Source organism: Chenopodium album, chromosome 20, assembly GCF_948465745.1.
Source record: "Chenopodium album chromosome 20, dcCheAlbu1.1, whole genome shotgun sequence".
NCBI classification, from domain to species: domain Eukaryota; kingdom Viridiplantae; phylum Streptophyta; class Magnoliopsida; order Caryophyllales; family Amaranthaceae; genus Chenopodium; species Chenopodium album.
In genome coordinates this window covers 45,441-61,073 of record NC_137853.1, presented here as the reverse complement: position 1 = coordinate 61,073, position 15,633 = coordinate 45,441, and the positions used below count along the sequence as shown (strand labels likewise).

General features: G+C 34.3%; 2 protein-coding genes across 2 annotated transcripts; one reads left to right on the top strand and one right to left on the bottom strand.

The window, feature by feature from the left end:
• The first annotated feature begins 1,200 nt into the window (after nt 1-1,200).
• Nucleotides 1,201-4,432, top strand: LOC145598123 (putative glucuronosyltransferase PGSIP8). The gene is made up of 5 exons (XM_081654434.1): nt 1,201-1,746; nt 2,436-2,691; nt 2,870-3,071; nt 3,274-3,421; nt 3,553-4,432. The coding sequence occupies exons 1-5, from the start codon at nt 1,454-1,456 to the stop codon at nt 4,094-4,096; spliced, it is 1,443 nt and encodes a 480-aa protein (XP_081510560.1). The 5' UTR covers nt 1,201-1,453; the 3' UTR covers nt 4,097-4,432.
• On the bottom strand, nt 4,361-15,148 carry LOC145598122 (asparagine--tRNA ligase, chloroplastic/mitochondrial-like). The gene is made up of 15 exons (XM_081654433.1): nt 14,737-15,148; nt 14,598-14,666; nt 14,041-14,151; nt 12,371-12,475; nt 11,496-11,633; nt 10,813-10,893; nt 10,237-10,314; nt 10,069-10,137; nt 9,910-9,984; nt 9,725-9,808; nt 9,248-9,334; nt 8,211-8,306; nt 8,041-8,115; nt 5,438-5,564; nt 4,361-4,682 (listed from the first exon to the last, which is right to left on the bottom strand). The coding sequence occupies exons 1-15, from the start codon at nt 15,109-15,111 to the stop codon at nt 4,567-4,569; spliced, it is 1,686 nt and encodes a 561-aa protein (XP_081510559.1). The 5' UTR covers nt 15,112-15,148; the 3' UTR covers nt 4,361-4,566.
• Between the last annotated feature and the right edge of the window lie 485 nt (nt 15,149-15,633).

The following is a 15,633-nucleotide window of genomic DNA, read 5'->3' as shown; positions in this document are numbered from 1 at the left end:
TTTTACTGAAATTAAATTATTTTTACTGAACTGAAATTATTTTTACTGATTTTCTATTATAATTCTTCTTTAAGAAACCTGAATTTTACTGAACTGAACTTATTTTTACTGAACTGAAATTATTTTTACTGAACTGAACTTATTTTTACTGAATTGAAATTATTTTTTTAAGGTGAAAAGAACAGGGCCTTACTTTGTAACTTTTACTTGCAATAAAGAAGTATTATTTTTGTTTCAAAAAAAAAAAAGGTATTATTTTTGAAACAAAAAATTCCTTTGTTGCAACTAAAAATTAACGGAAATAATATAAAAGAATAATAGTAATGACAAATGAATTTCTTATAATAAACATTTAATATCTTTGTTATTAAGCGATAGGGGTATTTTATAACTCACAGGGCCCTTCAAGCAACTCTTTAAGGCATCTGACCGGAACCTCAACCCTCACGGTTTTTTTGGTTCGGTATTTGCAAGTAGGACACTTTGAGAGTGAGGGGAGAGGGTAAGGGATCCCCACCCTCAAAGTGTCTCTAGTGGGAATTGAACTCCCAACCTCAAGGTTGGAAGGTGACAATCTTCCCACTAGATCAAGCATAGTTTGGTTTAAGGCATCTGGAATTGCATTGGAGATATGCAGATAAGGAAGCTTTTTCTACTTTAAGCCTAGGGGAGTAGGAGTAGGTTGGTGATTTGATGTTACGGAGTAGTAACTAATATAGTAATACATCACGAATTCACGATTATTAAATAAGGAAAGTTATTAAATGCTTATTCATAGACCTAAAGATTACATATAGCATTACCCATATAGTATTCATAGCCTTAGGACTACATATGCTTATAAGTCTAAGAATAAGTTGGTGATTTTATACATTTGTTAATTTAGATTTCTTTTTATGAATGCCATATGGTTTTTATGATTTGGTTTTTTTATAAAAAACATCCCTAATAATATATGCGGTCAATGGAAGGGTAATTAGTGTATACCGAGTATAATAGAGCACCCACAAAAAAAGAGCCGTTGATGGAGACATACGCAAATCCAACGCGATAACAGAAAAGAGAAATGAGAATGTTCATGAATGGTGTACTAGCTAAGAGTAATAAATAATACAAAATACAGCAGTCATCTTTTTTGATAATGATTATAATATTAACAATAATAACAAGTAATTTGGGGCATAGTGAGTCAACGTTGAGTTGTTCTAATCTTGATTACCTTTTCGAAGCTCCTTCCTCCCCAATTCTATAATCTCTCAATCAAGTTGATTTAATTTAATTATCCTCATTTTCCCTATCTACTTGACTATATATGTGTAATGTGTATATAAATACAATATAATAGTTTATACCAAACATACCAAAGACAGCTAATAATCTATATTACTGGTATCCTTAAATTATCTATCGGTCAACAATATACATAAACAGAATCATATCGGAGAAATCAATAATGAATCAAATGATGTGGCGGCGGACGGCGGAGATAGGGGTGGTGATGATAATAAGTATATTATTGAGGGCGTCAGAGGGGGTGGCGGAAGGGAGGAGAAGAGATGGAGAAGAGAAGATCAATAATAAGTACAAGAACGCATATGCAACGATGATGTACATGGGAACACCGAGAGACTATGAGTTCTATATTGCAACGCGTGTGATGATGAGATCTCTCCTTCAACATCAGGTTCAAGCTGATCGAGTTGTCATTGCCTCCGTTGACGTTCCCCTTCATTGGGTGCGCGCCATGTAAGCTTATTATTCATTCCACCTTTTCTTATTGCTTCTTGTTATAATCATGGAATTCCTGCAATTTCCATTCTTTGGATCAAAATTAGATGAAGTAAGCCTAATTAAGACATAATTTTAAACAACGATTGATGATATCTATCTGCACTCAATTTCAATGGTGGATTTGAAGCTTTTCCGAATTAGGGAGAGCAATGGCGAATTCGCGAAAGGGATGAGAAAACATAACTTCCCAGATAATAATTTCTACTAGTAGTAGATATAAATTAGTTACAAAAATCATGGGTTGTGGTCTTGTCATTAATATATATATTTTTTTTTCTTTTATTTTTTTTAATGGTATAGGTTTCAACAAGTATATGTACATGTACTCTGTTCCTTCAATTAAAAAAAAAAATTTTAAAAAAAAAACACTAATATACAGTACTTGTATATGCTCGTATAAATTATTACATGTAGTATATGTACATGTACGGATGAAACCATGTATGGAGTAATAAATATCACTACTATATACGAAGTATATTTTTGCATAACTTGTATAGCTATGAAACTGCATTTCACTATTATAGAATCAGTAGTTAATATGGGTGTCTGTTCAGTACATAGTACTAAGTACTCAGTATTATATACAGGAATACTAATAAGCAAAAGAGCTAACGAAAAATGTATGTAATTATCGTTGGCAGGGAAGAAGAAGATGGACTGAAGGTAGTTAGAGTGGACAACATATATAACCCTTACAGGGCTGACAATCCTAACGACAGATTTAAGTTAACTATGAACAAGCTCTACGCTTGGAACCTAGTCAACTATGAAAGGGTGATCATGCTTGACGCCGACAATCTTTTCCTTCAAAATACCGATGAATTGTTTCAATGTGGTCAATTTTGTGCTGTCTTCATCAACCCCTGCATTTTCCACACAGGTCTCTTCGTCTTACAGGTATGTATGTTCTACATCTACATGCTTCCTTTTTTCGTCTGTTTTACCCTTTTCAAAATATTAACTGGTGTCAAGCAAAGGCTATTGAGTACGGAGTGATGAAGTTTTTAATTTTTATTTTTTTTATTGATTATGTTTGTTTGTTGTTTTGTGGCCTGGTAATTTGACAACATTGCAGCCATCAGCAGAAGTTTTCAAAGACATGCTTCATGAAGTGGAAATTCGAAGGCCAAACTCAGACGGGGCAGATCAAGGATTTTTGGGTAGTTACTTCTCCAACTTGCTTGACATGCCCATGTTTCATCCACCGCCAAATGGAACCAAACTCCATGGCCAGTATCGGCTTCCTTTGGGATATCAAATGGATGCTTCTTATTATTGTAAGTTCTGATTTAGTTTAGTTCCATGCATTACTCTAGCTTTACTTCAAAATATCATTTTAATGACCAAAAACTCTAGCAGAGGTTAAATTAAAATGTGATATGGTCGAGCAACAGTTAAAACTGAAAGCAATCTGTTCTTAGTTCAGAATTGATATTATGTCTAAATGTACTTGAATTTATAATCCTATTCGTGTTCCAGACCTGAAACTCCGCTGGAATGTACCTTGTGGACCAAATAGTGTCATAACCTTCCCTGGAGCAGTTTGGATGAAGCCATGGTATTGGTGGTCATGGCCTGTTCTTCCTCTTGGTTTCTCATGGCATGAACAACGTCGCAACTCTCTAGGGTAAGCTTTCCTAGCTCTTTGTTCATGTCATCGTTATTTCAATTGATGATGATATAATGTGTTTGAGTGATGCATAATTTACTAGTCATGACATAAAATAAATAATTAAAGCTCAACGATTCTTTTTCTAGGTATGGTGCAGAGATGCCCATGGTGATACTCGAGGTGATCCTTTACTTGGGAATCATAGCCCTCACTCGTTTAGCTCGGCCGAACTTCTCTAAACTTTGCTATCGCCGTTTTGACAAGAGTGTAACAGTTTACCATGCAAGTTTAAAATTTCTGGCCTTGGCATCCATTCTTGCGGCCTACATTGTTCCCTTTTTATTAATCCCTTACACCATTCATCCTATGGTAGGATGGAGCCTTTATTTGTTAGGGTCTTTCTCTCTTTGCTCAATAGCGATCAACGCCTTCCTCTTGCCAGCACTAGCTGTGCTGACGCCATGTATTGGCATATTTGGGGTACTCCTAGTTATGGCATGCCCTTGGTACAAGGATGGGGTTGTGAGGGCACTTTCCGTATTTGCCTATGCCTTCTGTGCTTCTCCTCTTTTGTGGGTTTCTTTCACTAGAGTTCTGGCAACTCTTCAAGTTTCTCTAGAAAGGGAAGCATTCTTGCCCAGCAGATTGAATGAGTCTCCACCACCTCCCGGGTTTAATAAGCTCTACTAATTAATTGATATTGAACCAATAGACCAAGTATCATCGAGATTCTCATCAAAGTTCATAAATTGCTGGAATTTCACCCCAGAAATGAAAAAAATATGTCTGTTGTCAATCATAATACAATGTTGTGGAATGGGAAAGCAGCAGTCAGCAGTGGATGAGCTCTAACACAAGTTCAATTAGTTGAAAAATGGATTTTTGTAGTATGTTGGATAAAATTGTACTTCGTATGTTCATATAATGTACAGAATACATTGAAAATCGATAGCATGTCTTGAAATAGTGAACACAGTAATTATTTTGCAATTTATAATAGTGTATTAAGTTTATTCTTTTGCTAAATTATCAATGGCATACTCCTTAGCTCCCTAAAAGTATTGTTTATCTAAAAGACGCAAATGTAAATGAAAAAGTTTTACATGTAAATGAAAAATAGTTAAACACTGGAAACCAAAAAATGAGATGCGCAAATTGAATCAAAATTCAGCAGAGCCTGGTGTCCGAGGAAATGGTATTGCATCTCTGATATTATCAATTCCAGTTGCAAATTGAACCAGCCTCTCAAAACCTAGTCCAAAACCCGCATGCGGGACTGCGAAGCACAAAACAAGGCATTAAAGATTTGGATTAAATAAACAGAAGCAAATGACAGCTGAACTCCAAATTTTTGTCTACTGATCCAGGTCGTATGTAATTTGTTCCAATCCCTCATGACTTACGACAGATTGTCAACATACTCATTTGAGGAGGTGAAGATGTTGGAGACACTGAGGCTCAGTTCATTTCTCCATTTTCCTTCTATAAAGTCTATACAGAAGGTATGCTACATTTTCCTCTTTACGCTTCATTTCTCTATTTTCTCTCCTCTATCCTTACCCTCCCTTGTACTTCCATTTTCCTTTTTCTCCATAAGTTTACCTATAATTAAGTAAAATATATCCCTTTTCACAATATGTTTTCCATTGCAAATTGTTTTTCATCAAAAGAAACGGAGCCTGATGTTACAGGTAAATTGTGTAATTTGGAAATGCTATTGATGCCCACCATCTCAATTTTGGGACATCAATTAAACAACAAAGCTTGTGTCATTTCACATAAACATTCACATGGACTTGAACTAGCCTATAAGGTTCAGATTTTCATCCATAGCCCAAATAAAATAATTTCAATGTTGGGACATCAATAGAGCAAAAAAGCTTTCAATAGGCATGTTTTTGGTCGTTGAAGATCCTTGCAATCCGTCAAAAGAATATATATGCCAGAAAATAAGAGCAGCCCTAAGGATTATGAGCAGTCACAAAATTTTGAAAATCTGTACAGCAAGAAAACAGATGGCAAGAATCTAACCTGATCCATAACGACGCAAGTCAAGATACCACCAATAGCTTTCCCTTCTAAGCTTTAATTCATCTAAACGGGTTTCAAGACATTCCAGGCGTTCCTCTCTTTGACTGCCACCAATAAGCTCACCTACCTGACATATACAGAGGCAACAATATGTTAAAGAAGAGAAAGATAGATCATACATATTAAAGAAGAGAAAGATCACATTGAGTATACTTGAGCCAATTCTCAAGTCTAAACCACAGGTTTATTAGACATCTTTAAAATTTGTAAAACAAGAAGGTAGAAAGTGCACAGTGTTTTAGGAGATAATGTTGGAACATTTCTCGATAAATGTGCTTATAGGCACATATATATATGAGTAAGGATTAAGGTTATACACTTATACGTAGTGTTAATGCAAAGCAGTTTACACAAAAGGAAACAATGTAAGGGAATGTCGATTAATTTAAGATTTGCCTTTCTCCATTATGTTGAGACATTGCGCCCGATCGAGAGAGCAATATGAATTTTTGTTTGCTTCCTATGAGAATATTCATAAATCGTCTCTTTTTTGTGTCCCAATAATTATATCATGCTAACCGTGTTGCTTTGTAGAGGGTCGATAATAGCCTTTTAGAAAAACGACTATGTTACTTGCCTAGAGGAATACACGATCCCTTTTATTCCTCATCCTCCGATATATTCTATTAGATAAGTTGGGGTAATCATATCTAATTTTTATATTATATATAAAAACAAAGTAAATATGATAGAAGATGGTAATGAAATAGTGGCTCATGTATTCCGCAAGGGAAATCGTGCCGCTGACTGGCTAGTTAATTGTGGTGTGGCTCAATCGGATAATCTTCTCATTCTAGGTAGTGCTCCGTTGGAGCTTCGTAGGATTCTTGGTGAGGATGTACAAGGTATGGCCTTCCCACGCTTTGTCCCTCCTAGATAGATTATTTGGTTGTTTAGTTTTGTATTTTGCTTTACTTTGGTGTATTCCTCATTTGCATAAAAAATAATAAAAATAAATAAATAAATAAAAAATAGAGAGCCCAGAAAATAAGAAATATTTCAAAATTAAATTTAAAATTATCGGTGCAGCCATGCCTAAAAAGTTATTGTTCAAATTATTCTGTATGAGATGGAAAAGAAAAATATTCAAAATGACACCTAAATAACCAACTCTCATCATATAGGAATCTAGTAGCTGGTTTATTGCACTCGCCTTTCCCAGATGGTTGACCCTTTGAACCTCACATATATAGATTTGATTAATAAACCTCTCTTGCCCTCCATAAACCGAAACATTTTAAAGTTTTAAATTTTAGATTGGGTGCTTGAATAATACTCATTATTGTTAAGGGAGCATTTGGTTCACGGAGTGGTATGGGTTTGGCATCAGGGATGAAACCAAGGTGATATAGAGTTAGAAACCTGGTTATTAATACCTTGTGTTCGATTGTTGTTTAGAAATGAATTTTTTCTTTTTATTTGTGGTATGATCCTTTTTGAGCTTCTAAACCTTACATTTTCAGGTTTAAGGTAAGTGTTTAGAAATTAAATTATTTTAAAACAAATATTAAGTATAGGTTAAACCAATCTACAAACCACAAGTTCCCTTACAAGAATGAGGAATCAAAAGTTGATCAATCTCAAAAAATTGATTTAAAACTTGGTACATCAGAAGAATACAAAAAGTTCAATGATACTTCCAATCTACTCATGGATTAATCAATGACCTCCTACTGTCTTAAACACCATGAATTACCAAACCTAATAATTCATGATTACTCCTATATTTAATTAATTGTTCCACTTCTCGGGACACGGAGTTTTAGGAGGAATGGTATAAAGTATTCCCTATGTTTCAAAATCATCTTCTCACTTGGAATCTTTTGTGTACAATAAGGTAAGGGAAGAATCTTGAAATAAAGTACATTTGGACCATCTAAATACAATAGGATCATCCTTTATTGAAATAAAGTACATTGGGACCACTTATTATTTTATAAATAAGTACATTGGGGCCTTGTTTTTTTGTGGATTGGGACCATTAAAATAAGGGTAATATGGGATAATTATTAGGATAAGTGAGGAATTATAATAGAAAGTGGGAAGATCATTTTGAAATACACAAAATAGAAAGCAAGAGGATCATTTTGAAACGGAGGGAGTAATATTTTATAATTGACATGGGGTTGGTTGAAGAATAAAAATTCTGAAAAAGCAAAAGTGGTTATAAGTAGGGAGGAGAGAGAATTGAAAACTATAAATTCTGAAAAACCACTAGTGGCGAGGAAATTAGTAAAATATCGTTAAAAGTTTCCAAAAAAAGGAAATGGAGCAATTATTCAAAAACAGCCGAAAAAGGAAAGTGGAGCAATAAATTAATATAGAGGAAGTACAACTTTAGAAATGAAATGGGATACTAAGCAAGAATAGAATCAGCGGAAGTAGAAAGGCTCAATTAAAAAATTGGTAGCAATGAGGAAAATGTTATTTATATTTTAAACAAATGAGAAGCAAGAGAAAGTGGCATGTATTCCAAAGGGGGGTTTGGAAATAGATAGTGTAAAAGTACATAAATCATCATAGAAGATGCATCAAGAACTTACCCTTGGAACCAACAAATCCATTGCAGCTACGGTCTTCCCATCATCGTTTTGCCTCATGTAGAATGCCTTGATGTCCTGGAAAATTCATAATAAAATTGCCTCTTAGCTTCATGAAAACTAAAATATATCCCTCGTGCTCACTCTGCAGATCATAACCAAAAATAACATGCCTTGGGGTAGTCTCTAATGATTACAGGACAACCACCAAATGCCTCTTCCGTAATATATCGCTCGTGCTCACTCTGCAGATCATAACCCCACTTAACCTGTTGAATCAACAACATTCAACAATATCGATAAGGTGAGAAGCAACAATTATTATTTCATGGGTGAAGCATCTTTAACACAGCTCAAAAAAATCATTACTCAACCTATCAAGTCAAAATATACCAATAATACTAATAAAGTGAGAAGCATTACAATATCAAAGCCTTAATTCCAACGTGTGAAGCAACTAAAACACCACTCAATTCAAACAAGAGAATCTAGAGTGATCATATATGCGTAAAGATAATAAGAAAAGGAAATAGTCTCTTCTGAGCACTATAGTGTAGTAACAGTGTGTTTGATTAGCATATATGAAATTATGGATGGACACGAGGAAGGAAAGGAAAGAGTGTGCTTCCATTTTCTTTCCAAATCTCTCAATAATGGTAAGATCTGATTCACAAAGACCATCCCCTCCCTTTTAGTCCAATCAACCTTATCCAAACACACTAAAAAGGACGGCGTTCAAAAGATAGCCTTGAGTGCATTGTAACATATTATATTTATGTACAAAACAGATGGACACAAGATACGTCAAAACCACGAAATCAGGTATAGTAGTGGCCATTAGCAACTATATATCTGTATAATAGCTGGAACTTGAAAATCTGATCCACCAAACAACCAACAATTGCTAGACATCCGTATATGTTCATTTCCTCAACATTTACTATAAAGACTAAAAGATTATAAGTTTAAAACACATGCAGAGCTAGTTACCCATTAATGTTCAGTTGCAGCAATTTCATAAACGATAACAGTGGAAGGTTTTACTAGGAAAAGAAAGGGCATAAAAAATCTTACTGAACAGTAAATAGAGAATGAAATTATACTTAATAAACATAGGTAGCACTACAATTTCAACATACTTAAACTCCAGTATCAATACATAATTAATTTTTTAAAAAAAAGAAACAAAAATAAAAGCAACAAAGCATACCGGGAATTCAAATTTCTTATTTGCTTTTAGAAGAATATTAACAGCATCAGTATAAGTAAGCTGCTCAAAATCTTTCACAGCCACATCCTGCAGATGAGACAAAGAATTTTTTAAATTCTAAAACAGAACATACATCAAGCCATCAAGGCATCAAACAGAAATCACCGGTTGGGTTGGTCTGACCAAGAAAGGCAACCAAATAAACTAAATGATAAGCTCAAGAGTTACTCCTTTTTTAAATTTAAGGCTTTGCCAACAGATCGGGTCATTAAAGAGAGTAATGCATTGGTATTGATAACTGGCAAGTTACACTCTATATTGCATTTCTATTATAAAAATTACAAGTGATTGTGCATCGAATCGATTGTTACTTAAATAGACAGCAAAGTGAATAAGAAAAGTTTGTTTAAATTGAGAAATTGAATGATAGAAAGCCCAATGATAAACAGAATTTATTGTTTCAATAAGAAACCATACATTCAATCGATTAATGATGTCTTTCTCAACCCACGTGTTAAAAAAATCCATATCTTCCTTGCAATTTTCAAGAATGTGTCTCACCTACAAGAAAAAGAAACAACCGTATCAGAAGTGCAAGGTAATATTATAAGCATACCAGATAAACATATCAAACATAACAATAGAAGTGTGAGATAACATACTACATACTGGAGGTAAGCAGTGGCACAAGCCATGTCATCATTGAGATCAGCAAATGCAAGTTCTGGTTCAATCATCTACAAAACCAGTAAAACAAACATCAGAACTGAAAATGTAATCGCGACAACAGAAAATAGGTAATCAGCAGCAAAAAGGTATACCCAAAATTCGGCTAAATGTCTAGAAGTATTTGAATTCTCAGCTCGAAATGTTGGGCCAAATGTATATACCTGGCAGAAAGACATCAATAAATCAAAAGGGATAGCATAGATAATCAGAATAAAGATACAACAACAAAACCAGTAGGAATCAAAAGAAGACAAGCTTACATCAGAAAGAGCAGTAGCATAAGTTTCAGCATTAAGTTGGCCTGAGACAGTCAAAAATGCTGGCTTCCCAAAAAAATCCTGACAGGGGATATAAATTAAGTTTATAACATCATAACTTTTGACAGGCTATAACATCATCTGGTAGGATATGACATAAAATTTGAAAGAGGCAGCAACTCTTATAGGTGAAATTCTTCCGATGCAAGACTCTCACTACTGATATAGGCATCCTATATCTATCTAATCAGAATATAACCAACCCTCTGGCCTTAAGTACATGTGCAACAGTGATATAAAGGCAAATTATATTAATTAAAAAAAAAAAATACATATAACAACAAACAACCAAATCCTTAGTCCCAATATGATGGGGTCGGCTGCATGAACCAAGAATATATAAATAAATAATCACAAATGTATCCTTTACCAATATTTGATGAGCTTGATGACTAGTCCATCTTTAGACCCCAAAAGGTCAAAGCATATAGATGTCTCAAGATTCAAAGTTTTTTTTATCCAAGTAAAAAAGGAAAATTAACTGATTTTCTCATACCATTTTAAAGCAATCGGACTCACCTGCGACCAATCAATCAAACCCTCATCTGTTTTAGGGATTTTTCCTGCAGAAGACTCCATGGCTTCCAGGGAGGTTGGAATCTGTTGATTAACAAAAATATTATAGGAATTGAAATGAACCAGACAAATGCTAAATAGAACGTATGTAGTAATGTCAAAGAAATCTTATTTGGACTACAACTTGCATTATATTGTATTTTCCCTAAATAGAGTCATAACTGAATTTTTAAATAAACAACTTCTATTAATGCAATTCCGAGGTGCAGCACACAAATTTACAAGCAATTATTCACTTCCGGATACTAAGGCTTTTTTTAGCACAAAGCCTACTACAAATTTCCATGGAAAAACAGATAAACTTCAGAGGAAATAATTTACTCTGTGGAGGGAAAATGTGTTTATTAAGGCTTGGACCAAACTTTTGAAAGTGGGTGAGGGTATCTTTGTCTTTCTAACTTCTATGAGTGTATGAATGGAATAAATGGTGTGATATGTTACGATATAAGGAAATAGGGCAACTTTTAACGGACGACCCAAAACAGAAAATGGGGCAAACTACTAGGGACTGAGGGAATAACATACAAGGCAGTCACCCACAATTCTTTAGCAACATAGAAAATGTAAAGCCCAAAACTCTACCGACGGATTGAAAATAAAAAAGAAATTCTCTGCCAACCACTTACCAAAGTAGTCACACAAAATTGTTCACCAGCACCTTCACAATCTGAAGCAGTGATAATGGGATTTGAGATCCAAACAAACCCATTCTCTTGGAAGAATTTGTGTGTAGCATAGGCTAAAGCATTCCTCACCCTTGCAACCTATACCAGCTTGCAATGACAATAAACCTGAGATACTTAATGTGGTACATCTTTATCACATGCAAATACATTAAGAAACTATAATTATGGGTGAAGAGAGAAACACGCATCTGAATAAGCAGATTATATTTTACATAAAAGCAAGATTATATGTATACTCCCCCCCCCCCCCCCCTCCCCCTCTTTTTTTTTTCTAGTCGTAACGTTTGAATTTTTACACTATTCACACACAATCCTTTCATCATCTTTTGTGTTTTATACGTGAGAACGTATGTAGTCATGTTAGATCTTGTTAGACTTGTTTCAATATGTATACTCCCAAAATATTACCTTCTTATATATATTTACTAATATAAAATTAAAGATACAAATGGTATAAGATGTGCATAGGCAAAAGTGAAACTCCCAACATTGCAATTAATATATAATAAAGGAAGTATATATATAATGATTTAATGGATTTGAGAGACATAAACCACGTAAAATCAAGGATAAAAAACAATATATAACCACGATAGAGATGCCAAAGCTATCAAAGATGATGGCATCACATAAAGAAGATGACAACTCTAATACGAAAAAAAAAATCTACAACAAAAATATAAGTAATAAAACTAACAAAATTCACGAAAGAAAAAAATATTTCTGACCTTTATACTCGTAGTCAAACATCATTTAGTTTACCAAAAGATGGACTATATGAGTATATTAGTAATAACACTATGATGAGATCATACCGCACCAAAAGTATTGGTTCTAGGGCGAAGATGAGCTTTAGTCCTCAAAAACTCTCTGCTAACCCTTTTCTTTTGTATAGGAAACGAAGAATCACTTTCACCAATCTGAAACAGTAAAAGAGCGAAGAAAAAACACAAAAGTAGTATTTCAGCACCATTTTACACATACTCCCTCTATTTTTAAATACTTGCTCCATTTCTCCATGCGCGGAGTTTTAGGATAAATTGGAGATAGTAATAAAATATAGAGGTAGTAGGGTTAGTGGAAGGTAAATTAAAGGAGTGAGAATCTAAAAGTAATAAAATTGGGTCTCACTAGTAGAGAAAAATGAATTAAATATTACAAAAGCTTTCCAAATAAGGAAATGGAGCAAGTATTTAACAACAACCACAAAAGGAAAGTGGATCAAGTATTTAAAAACAGAGGGAGTAGCTCAATAGAAGAGAAGCAAGAAAAGATGAATGAACTAAAATGTTTTTGCTGGAAGTTGACATCCATTTCATGATAATTAACCGGATATTCATGGTTTACTTTAGAAATTATAAACACATATTCCAATTTGATACCATGACCATATGAGATTCATTATCTATAGTTAGGAAAGCACGCTTCAAAGGAAATGCCATCTGCATACACATCAAGACTTGGTGGATGTATAGTAAAAGAATTTTCCTTTCTTCTCATGTGTCTACAGAAAGCAACCTATTTAAAACAATTTGTTACATAAGTTAAAGGAACATTCTTTTTCCATTTCAAATGAATATCTACTGAATATGTGAAAGGAGGAAAGAGTCCAAAGATTTATGAACCCCACCTACTGTATATGTATAATTTCTTTAGGATACAAGAACTATTACTTCCATTTGTTCTCAAAAACTCTTAGAATACTTATACGATATAAGCTTCTTGCATGTATAAATTAGATATAAATGAAACTTGAAGCAAGGAAGAAAAAGGAACTAAGTTGCATGCTTGTATCCTTGAAATAATAGTGTTGGGTTTGGAACAATGTGGAGAATGGTTCAGGGCTAAATCATGGTGGAAGAAGCGATGTTCACCCGAAGATGGATAGCAGTTCGCCCAAACTTCAAGAAGAATATGAAAACAAGTGATATGGGTAAATAGTCCAACCAAACCTTCATGCCCCTATTTAATGATTTATGTTTCATCAAGCGATGTGGAGCCTTTTTGTCTACATGATTTCTTTATGTCTTGCACTATATATTCATGTTAGCCATTGTATATGGTAAGAAGGAATAGACGTAAAAAGCTTTGATAAAATAAATAGTAAAATTAAAAAAAAATAAAATAAAATAAATAAAAAGAAGAAAAAGAAAGAAAGAGCCATAATTGTAATAGCCCAAACACTTGGGGTTTAAGTGTGAGAGAGGTATTATTGAGGAGGGAGCTTCAATGGTGTATTGAAGCTTTAAGCCTCCATCATTCTTCATCAAATTATTACTCTATAGTGGATTGGTGGGTTTCCCATGATAAAAATATGTCCTTGTCTCCTTTATGCTTGTTTATTGCTTAATTGTCTTCATTGTAGTTAATGTGTGGTAATCACAATTAATCAGCACTTGTTCTTCCATTTTCATGATTTAGTTCCTAACAGTTTGCACAGTGAAACATATATCAATAAGGGCAATAACCATGGAAGACGATATACCAGCACAATCTTGTTAACTTTTAGCTCAACTTTCTGTTTCGACCCTGGGCTTCCAACTATGATGCCATGTACCAAGATTGATGCTCCTGTGGAGATGCAACCAGCTTCTACCTGGAAAGAATAAAAATTAATTAGTGAATGGAAAAATAAAAGATATGATGTGAGTGCTAGTCACATTATTACATTTTGGTAGTCCAAATGATGTTTCCACATCAAAACAAGTCTGTGGTGGAGGAGCAAAGACAATAGGTGATTAATGGACGTTTCATTCCTTCACAGCTGTTAAACATCCGAGGAATCAAACTGTATCACAGTTTCCTAACAAGGAACGACATTCGATAATTCAACAAGCTTGGGGGCGCTTCAATTCAAATAAACAAGTTTTCAACTAAAGTTTTGCCAATCTACATCAACATTCGATAATTCAACAAGCTACATGGCCAAGGCAACTAGTGTTGTAATTACGAAAAACAAGTATGAAGCATTGTCTGAGTCACAGAACGAAATTAAATTTGTTAGAGTACTATTAATGTGACAATTAGATTTGGACGGAGTACCTGATCATAACCTTCAGCATCTGAGCTCACCACACATTGCATATTTGAGAGACATGACCCATCATTCACCTGCCATAATAAATAAACCAGTAAGTTCCAACAATAGAGAATTAGAAACTTTTCTTTCAAAAAAAAATACCTCAATGAAAGTGACGCTGCTCTGCATCCGAATGGTGCGAACCCAGCCTCGAACGAGCAAAGCATGGCCTAAACGATCCAAACCCTGGTCAGGACCGCCCTTAATATCAGCAATTTTCAACCTCTTACGAAACAATCCGACTTTATTATCGGAATCGACATTTTCCGGCGGCTTAATGTCCTCGCCGGCGGAGGAGATGAGAGTGCAGTAACATCTCCGACGGGGCAGGGGAGAAGAATGAAGCGCGGAGGAGAAGCATAAGCGAGGTTTCGGAAGAATTGAGTTAGTAAGGGTTGTGGCCGTTGGAAGGAGAGACTGAGCGAAGAAACGAAAGGCAATGTGTGGTCTTAGGCGGGGAGAGAAGGCAACGGCCATTCTCTCTTTTGATTTTGATGGATGATAAACAGCTAGGAACCGGGTCTATGCTTTTTGTAGCTTTGCCCATCTTATAACTTGTGTGATGTAGGGCTTGTTCACTTCAGTACAGTTTAGTTCAGCTTCAATCAGTTCAGTTCAGTTCAGTTCAATTTATTTCAGTTTCTAATTTTCATATTTCATTAAATATTCATTTCAGCTCTATTTAGTTTAGTGTAGTTCAGTTCATTTCAGCTCCAATCAGTTCAGTAAATGTAATACCTCGTATTTTTATACGTATTTTATTTAAAGTATGTATTTTATAAAATATTTAAATAGTTATAATCATTTTTAATTAAAGCATTTTAATTTATATTATTATAAAAGGAAAGTTTATTTAATTATTTTTATTTAAAAGATGGGGTTTTAATTTAAGAAAGTTTAATTTTTAACAAGTTTATTTGGGAAGGGATTAGGAAAATTAAAAGAGGAAAGTTTAGGGTAAAAGGGTTGGTAGAGAAGGGGTATAAATATCCCACTTAT